This window comes from Glycine soja, chromosome 20 (assembly GCF_004193775.1).
Source record: "Glycine soja cultivar W05 chromosome 20, ASM419377v2, whole genome shotgun sequence".
In the NCBI taxonomy this organism is placed as follows: domain Eukaryota; kingdom Viridiplantae; phylum Streptophyta; class Magnoliopsida; order Fabales; family Fabaceae; genus Glycine; species Glycine soja.
This window is the reverse complement of record NC_041021.1, coordinates 31,929,867-31,942,949: the sequence shown is the minus strand read 5'-3', so window position 1 is coordinate 31,942,949 and position 13,083 is coordinate 31,929,867. Positions and strand designations below refer to the sequence as shown.

Here is a 13,083-nt window from a genome sequence, read left to right as displayed (position 1 = left end):
TGCTTAAGAAAATATCAGGCACTGTAGACGAGTATGTCGTCAAAGAATACCGCCATGAACTTACGTAAGTATGGCCGGAGTAAGGTATTCATGGCAGCCTGAAAGGTTGATGGGGCGTTGCACAACCCGAAGGGCATGACCCGATACTCATAGTGTCCTTGGTGTGTCCGGAAAGCTGTCTTCAGTACATCATTCTCCGCCATTAAAATCTGATGAAAACCTTGTCTTAAATCAAGCCTTGAGAACCACGAAGCATGGCCTAACTCGTCCAAGAGTTCTTATATGGTTGGTAATGGAAATCTATCACGAACCGTGATGGAGTTTAAAGCCCTATAATCTACACACATACGCCACGTCCCATCTTTCTTCTTTACCAGTAGCACTGGGGAAGAAAATGGGCTTCTGCTGGGTTGTATTAAACCAGAATCGAGAAGCGCTGAGACTTGTTTTTCTATTTCGGTGTTTTGAAAGTAGGGGTACCTATAAGGTCTTACGTTAATGGGATGAGCTGAGGGGATGAGGTTTATCTGGTGATCATGTGGGCGAGGTGGGGGAAGGCTTGTGGGTTGTTCGAATATGGACTGGTATTTGAGCAGAAGCTCGTTAATGGCAGGGACGGGGTGTGGTGTGGTGTTTAGCAATTCGGACAAGGGAGTGGGCTGCAATGATAAATGGAAAAGGCCCGAAGTGGAATTAGTAGTGATGAGGCGCTTTACCTGATGGGCTGAAACTGGGTTGGTGTCGACTTGCACATCCGCACGAAGATGAATGAGCCGTCCAAATAGGGTGAACTTCATAGTAAAATCGGTGTAATCAGTAATAACCGGGCCCAAAGTTCTCAGCCATTCTACCCCCAAAATGACGTCAGCTCCGCTTAACGGTAAGATGCGCAATGTGACCATGAAGTTGTGGTCTTGGATGAGTATCATGGCGTCCGGTATCATCTGCTGACAATCTAACACCGAGCCATTGCCTACCATGACCCTAAGAGGCAGTGTATCAAGTAGAGGAAGATTGAGGAACTTTGCAACTCGAGGTTGAACGAAGTTAAGAGTGCTACCGCTGTCCACTAGAATTGTGACTCGAGTGTTATTGATGAGGCCATACAATCTAAAGGTGTCTGTGGCGGGTACACCGGCCATGGCGTGGAGGCTGATATGGGGTTGCAGAGAAGTGGGGTCAAAGGACTGGGTAGCTTCGAGCGTTGTTTGATCATAGTCACATTTTGATGGAGACGAAGGTTCTAAAGGGCTGGATTCCAGTGATGAAGACTCGCCGGAGTTGGCAATGAAGAAGAGGAATCTTACCTTACAACGATGGGAGGAGCTCCATTTTTCATCACAATTATAACAGAGCCCCTTCTCTCGTCTATAGGCCATGTCTTCTTGGGTTCGCTGGACAAATGGGGCTTTAGGGCGTGGTGGTTGGGATAAGTGAGGGTTAGAGGGCGTAGTGGTTGATGATGGGTGAGCAAAGGGGGTACGTATGTGCTTTCGTTGATCATTGATCTTATCTTCTTGTAATCGAGCGAGAGCCGTGGCTTTGGGGAGGGTAGCAGGTTGAAAGGCCTGCACTTCTCGGCGTATCTCCGGGCTGAGACCGAAGATGAAGCAGCTAAGAAGGACTGATGGGGATAGGCCTGTGATGCAGTTTGAAAGCTTCTCAAATTCCGTTAGGTACTCTGTGACGGTGCCTCGCTGCGTAAGCTTGAATAAGGCGCCGCGGGGGTCGTCGTAGATTGATGGAGCAAAACGAGATTCAATGGCCTGGAGAAGAGCTGGCCATGAAGTGATGAATCCATTCCGGAACATCCACTGAAACCAGCTTAATGCTACGCCGTCGAGGTAAAAAGAAGCTACCATGATACGATCCTCTTCCGGAGTACCATAGTAATAAAAAAACTGTGAGATTTTGAAGATCCAGCCAAGTGGATCATGGCCGTCGAACCGCGGGACATCAAGTTTAACCGGTGGTCGCGGCGCGGAAGGGGGTGGCGGAGCAGAAGAGGTCATGTGGGAGAGGCGTTCACAGATGGCTTCGAACTTATTAGCCAAATCGGAATGTTCGGTGAGGGCGGCTATGGCTTCCTCGAGATGGTCTGTGGTGGTTCGACGAGTTCCATGCTCTGCCATGGACGAGGCAGGTCGGACCAGTGTTGTGATGTAAAGAGAGAGAGGAAAGAGAACTTCCATGTTTCAAGGTCAAGGCCCCTCCTGAAAACGAGTCTGTACTTCAATGGTTTTCTGCATTTTATTCATTCATGGAAGGTCCCTTTTATACATCGTGTACATGCATAAGCTTTTGTACGTAACTACTGTACAAGTGGTTATAACGAACCTAACGACCTTCTGACTAACTAACGGCCATGCTAGTTTGTTTATACGTAATCACCTAGGTAACTAGGTCTCATAACGTTCCTTCGTGGCCTCTCTGTGGTGGCTTCCCTATTCAAGGTATCTTCTGCCCTAGCGTCTCTATCATTCTTCCTCTACTACCAGTATCTGTGTTAGACTTCATAATCACTGCAAAAAATCCATTTTCATGGGCAACTATTCGAGCCCACTACAAAACATCATCTCGGGTACCAAACACCTACAACGCAACCCCGACATATTAATTTTTATACAAAACATACATTCAACCAAATGACTCAAACTAATGAACATGATTACCTGAGAAGTATTAAAAGCATCCGAACAATCAACATGTAGTGGATTCACACCACATTCTTCTTCATTTTCATAATCCATATGAACTTCTTGTGACATCGTATTGTCATATGTCCATTGATCTCCATCCATCTTAACGACATATTAATAAATTATGCATCATACACAAGTACATACAAATTACCATATTAGCAAAACTAAAAATTGACTAAATAATAACTACACACATATTAACAACTAATACAACTTCATTCAAAATTTAAAACTAAATTATTTACTTAAACTAAATATTTTGTATTTCTAAAACACAATAATATTAAATTTTACCAAACATCTAATTTCACAAAAATTTACTTCAAACAAATAAATATTTTGCACCATAATTAACAATAAAAATATATAACACTATAACTAACAACTAATTAAAGATTTTACTACTACAACAAAATACAATTATTTTACTTAAATTATTTAATATTATACCTAAATTATTATACCTAATTAAACCAATCATCCACAATTTCAAAAATATGAAATACAAAAATTATAAATTTTAATATTCATATTTATTAATTTTTTCACATAATTAAAAAAAATTAAACAAGGCTTCTTACGGAAGAAGTTATTCCGTAAGAAGCTTACGGAAGAAGTTCTTCCGTAAGAAGCTTACGGAAGAACTTCTTCCGTAAGCTTTTTACGGAATAACTTCTTCCGTAACAAGTCTTTTACGGTTACGGAAGAACTTCTTCCGTAAAAATTTATTGAAGAAGAACTTCTTCCGTATGTAATTGATCCACACAAAAAAGTGGTAAAATGCGTACCTCCAACGAAATAAAAACAACAATAACGATAGCAACCACCAATATTTAACCTTCACCGAACGACTACCCCGAAAAAACTTGCAAAAACCACCCAGAACGGCACAAACTGGACGACAGTGAAAGAAAGAAAGCGTAAAACCGTGAAAAATTACACAGGCGCCGTAAATTTAAAGAAAAACAAGACAGGGGCAAAATTGACATTTTATAAAAGTGCTGGGTGCACCAACAATGTTGATGGGTGCACCTAGCAACTCCCAAATATGTATATAAAGGGTGAGACTCTTAAGGTAAAAAAAAAAAAAAAAAACTATTCATTCTCATTTACTACTTTGGTGAAAGAGCTATGACTTGAGCATCAAAGTGCCTTTGCGGGTACCCGCTATCGAAGCATAAGTATAGGAGACATAGGCAAAGTTGCATCGAAGATGGTAAAATTACCTTAGTACCCTTGTTAACGTTTTAATTATGTTAGGATTTACGTTGGTCAAGTGTAACCGAATTCCAATTGTAGTATTGAACTGAAGCTCAAGCCGTCTCCCAAGGGAATAATGCAAGGATGAAGATTCAAATGAAAACCTTTCGGATAAAGATATTTTTGTTTTTTTTATATTTTTTATATTTTAAACTACCTAAAACTAAAACCAATCAAAACAAAAAATAAAAGATATATTTTGCTAGAGAGATTAATTTGTTGAAAATTTAATAACAAAAATTAAAAGAAAAGGTAAGAAGTTACTAGTTGACACGATAATAATTGTAGACAGAAACAATAATGTTGAGATGCTAATACTGTACTCGAAATTCCCCTATTTGTTGTAATTCGTCACACATCTATGTCATTATATCGTTCATCCCCAATTCACTAATGTATTTTATCCCTAATCCCTTAGGTGATAGACCCTAAATCACTTGCCTTAATTCCCAATCCCTTGGCAAACCAACACAAGAAATCAACATTATCGTTTAGGAATTAGTGAGTCTTAACCAAGATTATTTTATCCCTAAAGATAACCCCAATTAAGTATCCGATTTAGTTCTGGTTTCAACGAGACTCGCCAAAGTGCATGTTAATTCTTGGAATCATCTATGAGGTGCGCAGGCTCAGATGAATAATGAACTCAAAAAATATATTAATGTGAAAAAATTACCTCAAATAGGGTTCAATCCTTTCCTCTCCTAGCTAAGAAAGAAACTAACCACACATAAAATACAAGAGAGAAGAGAAGTGGATTTTTCAGTGAAGGGTGGTGTGTAGGTGTTTTATTGTTGCTACATATGTCTCTCTATTTATAGAATCATAGATGTGTTTAATTGAGACAAATAATCTCATTAATTTATAAAATAATATAATCTATACAAGGAAATTATCTCTTCAGCTGATATAATCTATTTTATTTGTTGCAATTATCTTTCAAGTGTTTTCTTCATTTATCTTCGAGTTATATCTCCATAATTATCTCTATTTTAAATTAATTTAGTTTCTAGATGCAATTAATGTTTGGTGCGCTCCTCACTTAAGCGGGATATATTCTGTAAAATTTCATTTTCTCCTTTGTTTAAGCTGGCTTGAGCGGCCTATACGGCTTGAGCAATGCTATCTTGCAAAATTGTCCTATTTCTCCATATAACTCAAAATTATATTAAAATCTTCTAAAATTGTAATTCCTATCTAAAATATATTACAAACCGAAGACATAACGAATTTGATTCAAAACAAGACCTAAAGTATACTAAAATATCAAATAAATGTCTCAAATTACATGTGAAAATACTATAAATTTGACATTTATCTACCCTCGTGCAGGTACACCATCCATTCCAATCCAACGAATACTACACCTCAAATCCAGCAAACAACAATGGCTTGTACTAAACCTGGCATTCCTTGAATAGCTGCAACAATACTACACCTCAAATCTTAAATGATAGTTAACAAAAAATCACATATAAACTAAATCTGCCATTCCTTTATCTGCTCCACACAATGGCCGGGGCTTATACTGCACACTTACACCTATTAAATATTATCCCCATATAGTGCAAAACTATCTGGGAACTAAAGTGGAGGAAGCAGCTTACGGTTTGAATTGTAAGGTGAGAAGCTTTAATTTGAAATATCCGGGTCTCCAATTAATGCAAATCCACGAAAAAAATCTACATGAATGGGTTCCAGTTGTGGAGACTATTAGAAGTAGACTTGAATCATGGGAGAGTAGGTTTCTATCTTTTGGAGATTGAATTGTTCTCTTGAAGTCAGTACTTTCTGCTAACCCTATATATTTCTTTTCTTTCTTCAAAGTTCCGTCATGTATCATTAATTCTGTCGAGTATCTCTCTAAGAAGTTTATTTGGCGTGGGAAGGAGACAAGTAGAAAAGTTCTTTTCCAATTAATAATTAATAATCCCTCCTTCTAGCTTTCTATGATTATTTAACACAAACTATTTGTGTAAGTATTTAATGCAAGAGGCTTCAAACTCAACATCTGATTAAATTAAAATAATCTTGTGTCAATTAATTTAGGCACTCAATGATAAAATATTTTTTCTTTGACATAAGGTTGTTGAACTTGGTGCCACCATTAACCTTCAATAGACGTATTTTGCGTAAGTAACATGGTCAAGGCACTGACTTAAGAAAAGTCATGCAATCACAAAACAAAATTAATTGCGTAAATATTAAACAATCTCTAATATACAAACCTTCGATTTCTTTTGCATACATCAGTAATATTTTAAAGCATCTCCAATGATGCAATAACATTGAAGTTAGTTAATTCACTGGCAAAACTTATAATGTCACGTTAAATTTAACAATTTTATTAAGTTTTTTCTCCAATTGTATAACCTTTAATAACTTAAAATTAATTGATCTTACCATTATCTAAAAATTCTTGAAAACTGTTGAGAACCATTCCCTCTTTGATTTAAGTTACTCCAATGGTGAAACTCAAAAACCAACTTCCACTAAATTTGCTCAACGGTAATTAAGTACAGCTTTCGTAATGACTAATGTGGCACACCTAACACATGAACTTTGTAATCTTTTAAATAGGCATTGTAGCAGGTATATTCTAGCTTGAAGGCTTGAGGCCTGGTCCAGCTATAAATGTCACATTTTCGCAATGTACATCGATCCTCAAATCTATCTATAGCTTCTAGCCTTCTACAATTCAAGATGGCCTTTTCATTATTCATATAGGTTATCTTTTGTTTTTCTATATTCAGGCCCTTTATTTGTGTCAATTTTCAAGTTTTTGCCTCAAAGTAAAATATAACAATTAAATAATACAATTAATTATACATTTTAATAAATTATTTACAAAATCTGTGTACCAAAAAATATTTTAGTCAAATAAGTTCTAGCTACAATCGAATATATCACTTTAACTTTCATACAATAACACTTTATATAATTAACATTTAACCATTTAAACATAAATATTATAACAGCCTAACCAACTATTAATTTAGAGTTTTCTTTTATATTTTTAATTTAATTATAAAAATATTAGAATTATTTAATTATTCAAAAATAAAATTAATTTATAATTTTTTTAGTTAACAAGATGTTGGGAGTCTAGGTAAAATTTTCGAAGTATATTGGGATCGAATGGAATGAAAACATGATACTGATGTTATGTTCAAATGACCATCGAAAAGGATAGTTTGATGATAAATAAAGAAGGTAGAACTTAGAAGATGAAGACTATCTTTCAAGACAAGTTATTGAAGTTATAAGTTCCTCAAAAAGAGTAAAGAAAGGATCATGGAAGACATGTTCTTTCGATCAAGTAAACAGAAATGGTTATTAACGATTTTTGGACAGAGGGCGCAAAGATACAAGTGTTAACATCACATATAGTTAATTTGAATAAGTTGTACACCTGTATAAATCTTTTTAAATTAACCATTGAGTTAACTTAAATTGTAAATAGGTACAACGAAAGACATTTTTCCTTGTTTACAAAGATCTCATAAAAACATTTACACCAACACGCTGCATAAGGAAAATGACTATCGGTTACCAGGACGAACTGTAAGTACGAGCCCATACTTTAATCCTATCTACAATTTTTGTCATTTATTTTCTTTGATCAATCTACGTATAATGCAATTCTCTTCTCCTGTACTTCTTCACTAAACTCATTGATTTACTTTTTTGTAACTTTCATATTGTCTTGCATTTCAATTCAGTTTGCATTTCATCATTACTTTACTTTTCTGCAACTTTCATATTTCTTGCATTTCAATTTCATTTACTTTCAAAGTAGTTTATTTTATAAATCTTTTGATATGATTTCATTGTAATGTTATTCTTTTTAAACGAACTTGACTGCATTTAAAATTGGAGGCAAAAAATGTTAGAGTTTGAGGGGATTCAAAATTTGTTATTAATCAAGTTCGAAAAAAAAATGCATAAGTTCTAATTTGATGAAATGTTTTAGTAGACCATGTAGGCTTGTAAATAGATTTGATGATATTGCTTTTGAACACATGCCTAGAGATCAAAATGTTGAAGCAAACGAGTTGGCTCAAATAGCTTCAGGATATAGGCTATCAAAAGAGAAATTTGAATCTTTGATTTAAATGAAAGATAAGTTACTTGATGAATATGAGGTTCTCAAAATTGATACTTTGTCTTAAAATGATTGGTGTAAACCTTTAGTTGAGTACTTAAAGAATCCTCAATTTCCAGTTGATCGAAACATAAAGTATATAGCTATCAATTATGTGATTCTAGGTGATGATTTATTCAAAAGAGGTGTTGATGCTACAATTCTTCAATGCTTAAGCAAAACAAAAGCTTATGTTGCTTTAGCAGAAATGAGAATGACTTTACAGCTAGTTGATCGCTCCATAACTAGACCCTACAGTGTTATTGAAGATGTTTTGGTTTGAATCAAACAATTCAATTCCCCAGCTGATTTTGTAGTAATGGACATAGAAGAGGACTTTGAGATTCCCTTCATCTTAGGGTGGCCCTTGATGTTGACTGCAAGTTGTGTAGTAGACATGGGAAAGAAAAAGCTGGAGTTAGGCATTGATAATCAGAAAATCAGCTTCGACTTGTTTGATGAAGAAAAACATTTGTCAGACCAAAATGTCTGCTTACAGGTGAAAGAGTTTGATGAGAAGGTTCTGAAGGAGAGAACTAAGATTGATCCAGGATAACAGAGCTATGCGTCAAGCTAATGACGTTAAACGAGCGTTTACTGGGAGGCAACCCAACCCTTTTTAATTTTGTTTTTCTTGCGTTTTAGTTCAGGTAGATTGCTTGTGATTATGTGTTTTCAGCATGTTTAGTATTGAAAAAGGGGGTTCATAAGCTTTGGTGAAGAGGTGAACAAAAAAAGAACTTGGAAAATTTTTTAGTTGTTCACTCTCTAAGCGCAACACTTGCGCTAAGCACTAAGTCTTCATGCGCTAAGCAGGCCCTTGCTCGCGCTAAGCGCTTGGACCCTTGAGTATTGGCTAGATGGTAGCACTAAGCGCGCTTCATTGCGCTAAGCTCAATTACCTCTTTGAAATCTGAATTTCTCAAATTGGGCTTAGCGAGGTGATGCGCTAAGCGCAATTCCCTCTTTGTTTTGGAAATCTTTGGAATAACGCTAAGTGCCAGATAAGCGCTAAGCCCACCATTGGTGGCTAAGCGCGGATTGCAGGCCCAATCCAAGCTGCAGGAAGCGCTAAGCGCGTGTCCTCGCGCTAAGCCTAAAAACCTCTCTGGAATTTGAAATTTGTGAATTGGGCTTCGCACGAGAAGTCACGCTAAGCCCTTGGGCCTTAAAACCCAAACGTCATGTTGTCACGCTAAGCGCGGCTGTGCGCTAAGCGCGTAACACGAAATTGCTAAAATAAAATGGGAATTGCCTAGGCAGTTCATTTTACACTAAAGAGCATTTTTCCCACACACACTTTTGTGCATTGTGCCCTTCTTCTGCCCTGTTCTGTGCATAATGTTCCCTGCATTCCCACATTTCTGCTTCTTCGTCCTATCTGTACCTCAATCCAAGTAAGCCTTTCTTTCTTTATTTCCTTTTCAAGTTTCAAACTTTAGGATAGGTAGAATCTCTGTTAATGCTTAGTGTTAGGTTAGTTGTTAATAAGAATAGCATTAGGTTTGTAATGTAGTCACAATGTGCGTGTTTTGATTAGGGTTTGATGGCCCACTAGGGGCCTGTGAGAAGGGGTGAGAACCCCTGGTTTTTCTAGAAATCACGATGAACGCGCTAAGCACCCTACTGCGCTAAGCGAGTTCATCGCTCCTGTTGAAGATTTGTGATTTCTAGATGAACGTGCTAAGCCCAGCTGTTGTGCTAAGCGCATTCATCTTCTCTGTTGAGTTAGGATTTTGTGTTTTTGTTGAGCTCTAAGTGTGCATGTCATGCTAAGCGCTATTATGTCTCTGTTTTTAAATTTCTTAGAATTGGGCTTAGCGAACAGCTCACTAAGCCTGTGCTTTCTTTTTGAGTGGTTGCGCTAAGCCCGGCTTGCCGCGCAAAGCGCTAATCTCTCTGTGTTGAAAAATTATGGAATTTATTCTCTAGAAAAAAGATTTTTTATGTTATCGTGCTAAGCACGTGGCTATCGCGCTTAGCCCATGAGTAAATTTTTATAAGGCACGCTAAGCGCATCTGCTGTGCTAAGCGCCCAACCTTATTTCTAGTTTTATTTTCTGCTTTTCATTTGGAATAATTCTTGTCTAATCTTGTCTTTTGACTCTTTTGTTTTTCAGATGGCTTCACGAAAGAGGAAGGCAACAACTTTGGTACCCCAGACCAGAAATGGTAGATCTAAATTTTCATCCGAAGAGGCCTAGGACCGTTACACAGATTATATACTCGACTGAAAGATCCTTCCGGAGAGAAATGTAAAGCTGTCTGTCACTGAGTTCGATGAATTCAGAAGGGAACAAGAAAGCAGAAACTGGCATAAGGAACTTACAAACTTTGCAGATGCGAGCATAGATGTAGCAATTGTCAAGGAGTTCTATGCAAATCCCTATGACCCTGAAGAAAAATCACCCAAGCAGGTAAGGGTTAGGGGGCATATAATAAAATTTGATGTTGATGCCCTTAACACTTTCTTCCGGACACCAATGGTCATAGAGAAAGGGGAGAGCCTGCCAACCTACTCCAGGTTTGCTCAGTTGAGGCCAGATCCGCAAGAACTGGCAGCCCGCTTATGTCACTACTAAAAATATCCTATTTTACGACGCACATTCTACGTCGGTCATTCAGTAGCCGACGTAGTAGTCAACGCGGTGGCATTTACGTAATTATATACGATTTTTAAACGGTACATTTCGTAAACGACGACGTTTGAATTTAACCCCGGCTTTGTACGTTTGGTTCAACTTATCGAAGACGGTGCTTTTGAAGACACCGTCGTAGAAATAAAAGTATACAAAGACGGTGTTGCTTATACACCGTCGTAAATTTCGTACTATATATACTCGTGTTTCCATATTGATTCAACACTTCATCTCCTGTCTTCGAAAATTCTACGACGAAAACCTAAAACCTAGCGCCGTTCCCTGACATCGCCGTTCCCACTCGATCTCTTTTGTGCCCACCCTCACATCGCCGTTCCCTGACCTCCGTCGTGCCCACCGTAGCTACCTGTTGTTCCCACCACCGCCATAGCCGAAGTCGTGCTCTTTGGAGTGGTGTCGCGACCTTGCTACTGTCAAGGTAAGGATGTCGAAGTACTCAGAGTTCTTGTTTGCTGATATATATGTGTTATAGTATTAGGGGTTTACTTAAGTAAGACTTTTAAAATGTGATTATTAATGTGTTGAGTTGCCGTAACAATGTCATCGTTGAATATGCCAAAAGGATTATCTAGTCTTGATATATATAGTCTCAGATTAATGGTTTCAGCCATGATACATATTGAGTTTTATCTAGTCTTTATTGTGAATTGAAAAACTCAACTACGTATCACGTAGAGATTGACTAAAACTGTAGATACATAGATCATATCATAATTTCTACCAGACAATAGTATAATTTTCAAAATGAAGAGCTTCCGGTGAACATGAATGTAGCCACTATGAACAGTAGAAGTTGAAAACAATTTCAGTTCTTTTTGGTTGAAATTCATGTGTGTCCTATTATTTTGGAAATGAAACTCACCAAATGAGATGGGAAATTTAGTAGTAAGTATGTGAATTTCACCCAATAGAAGATAGTGTGTTAGAAAGAGTGTTACTAAGTATATCAGTAACATTTGTTTAAAAACCAATCTTAATCCACAGATTGAGAGGTATACATGAGACTATACTCCAGATAAACATTCCATAACCAAAATAACCGAAAGATATAGCATTTTAGTGGTTCAGCCATTTTAGCAAACATGTATCAAGCAGGAACAAGAAAAAAAGGAAACAACACAGAAAACCAAAACTTTAAAAATCAACACCAATGTAACTCAGATCAAGATATTAATAATAAAAGAAACTCTTGGCTCATAAAACATACATTAGTCTTAAGAAATTCAATACTTTGTATTCTCTGAATTAGTCTATTAGTCTCTTCTGTTGGTGCCTCTTAGTCTACCTTTTTTGTCCTATGATGTGTCTCTGCAAAATGATAGTGTGTGATAGTAGAAGAATAACATGTGTTTTGCTTATTTTTATTGTGTCCTTCTTTTGTTGGTAAAGTATGTTTTTCCTCCCTTGTTTTATTTTTATTTCCATTTTAATTCTCTAAATAATACTTTTTGCTATTTTTAGCCCATTATCAAATGTTTCACATTGTTTTTAGTCTATAACGTTAATGGTATATCTTTGTATTTTTTAAACATATTTTTTTAGTACTTACAAAATAGTATATGAAATGAATACTAGTGATAAGGTTTAGAATGCGTAATTGAGAGTGAGATCCTTATCTTCTAAGTTGACAATTAATTTCGTTACATTTTTTCAGAGGAAGTTATATCGATTGGAAGAGTTACTCAAGAAGTTTTTGAACGTATTGCTGCCACAAGCATAAGGACTGAACCAGCTTTTGAATCTATTGCTGCCACAACCACAAGGTACTTTTTGTTTATTAAATATACTTTGTGCGTTTAGAAATGATTAAAAATATAAAATTTTGTTATGGGTTCTTATTGGTTGGTAACTTTGTGTATCTTAGTTTTTTTTGTTGATTGGTAAGTTGGTATTAAATGCATGCGTGTCAATTTTGATTGATGCTTTGCCAAGTGATTCAGCAATCTTACTGCCAATACAGTAAGATGTAGACTGAATGGTTACCATGGGTTCATTCAGCAATCTTACTGCCAATACAGTAAGTTGGTATTAAATGCATCCATGTCAATTTTGATTGATGCCCTTTCACCTCACCAAACTCAACACTTTTTCCTTTTGTGCTCTTCTCATTTATGTCTACTTTCTTCATCAAATCTTGTATGGTGATTTGGAGGTTTCTCAACTCCTGTGCATCACAATGAAGTCTTTCTAAAATCTTGCTTTGGTTCCCTATTTCTCCATTCTTTGTGAAAGGAAAAATCTAACTATTTCATATTTCTCCATTAGGGGTACAAATAATTTGAAATGTAGAAGAAACTAAAGACCTTCTCTTTTAGTA

General features: G+C 36.6%; 1 protein-coding gene across 1 annotated transcript; it reads right to left on the bottom strand.

The window, feature by feature from the left end:
* Window positions 1-278: 278 nt before the first annotated feature.
* LOC114401989 lies at window positions 279-2,192 on the bottom strand. Its single transcript, XM_028364552.1, has one exon. The coding sequence runs from the start codon at window positions 2,190-2,192 to the stop codon at window positions 279-281; it is 1,914 nt and encodes a 637-aa protein (XP_028220353.1).
* Between the last annotated feature and the right edge of the window lie 10,891 nt (window positions 2,193-13,083).

What these genes read in the sequence shown, in the direction of transcription:
- LOC114401989 (XM_028364552.1), bottom strand. Translation starts at nt 2,192, where the DNA reads ATGGAAGTTCTCTTTCCTCTCTCTCTTTACATCACAACACTGGTCCGA.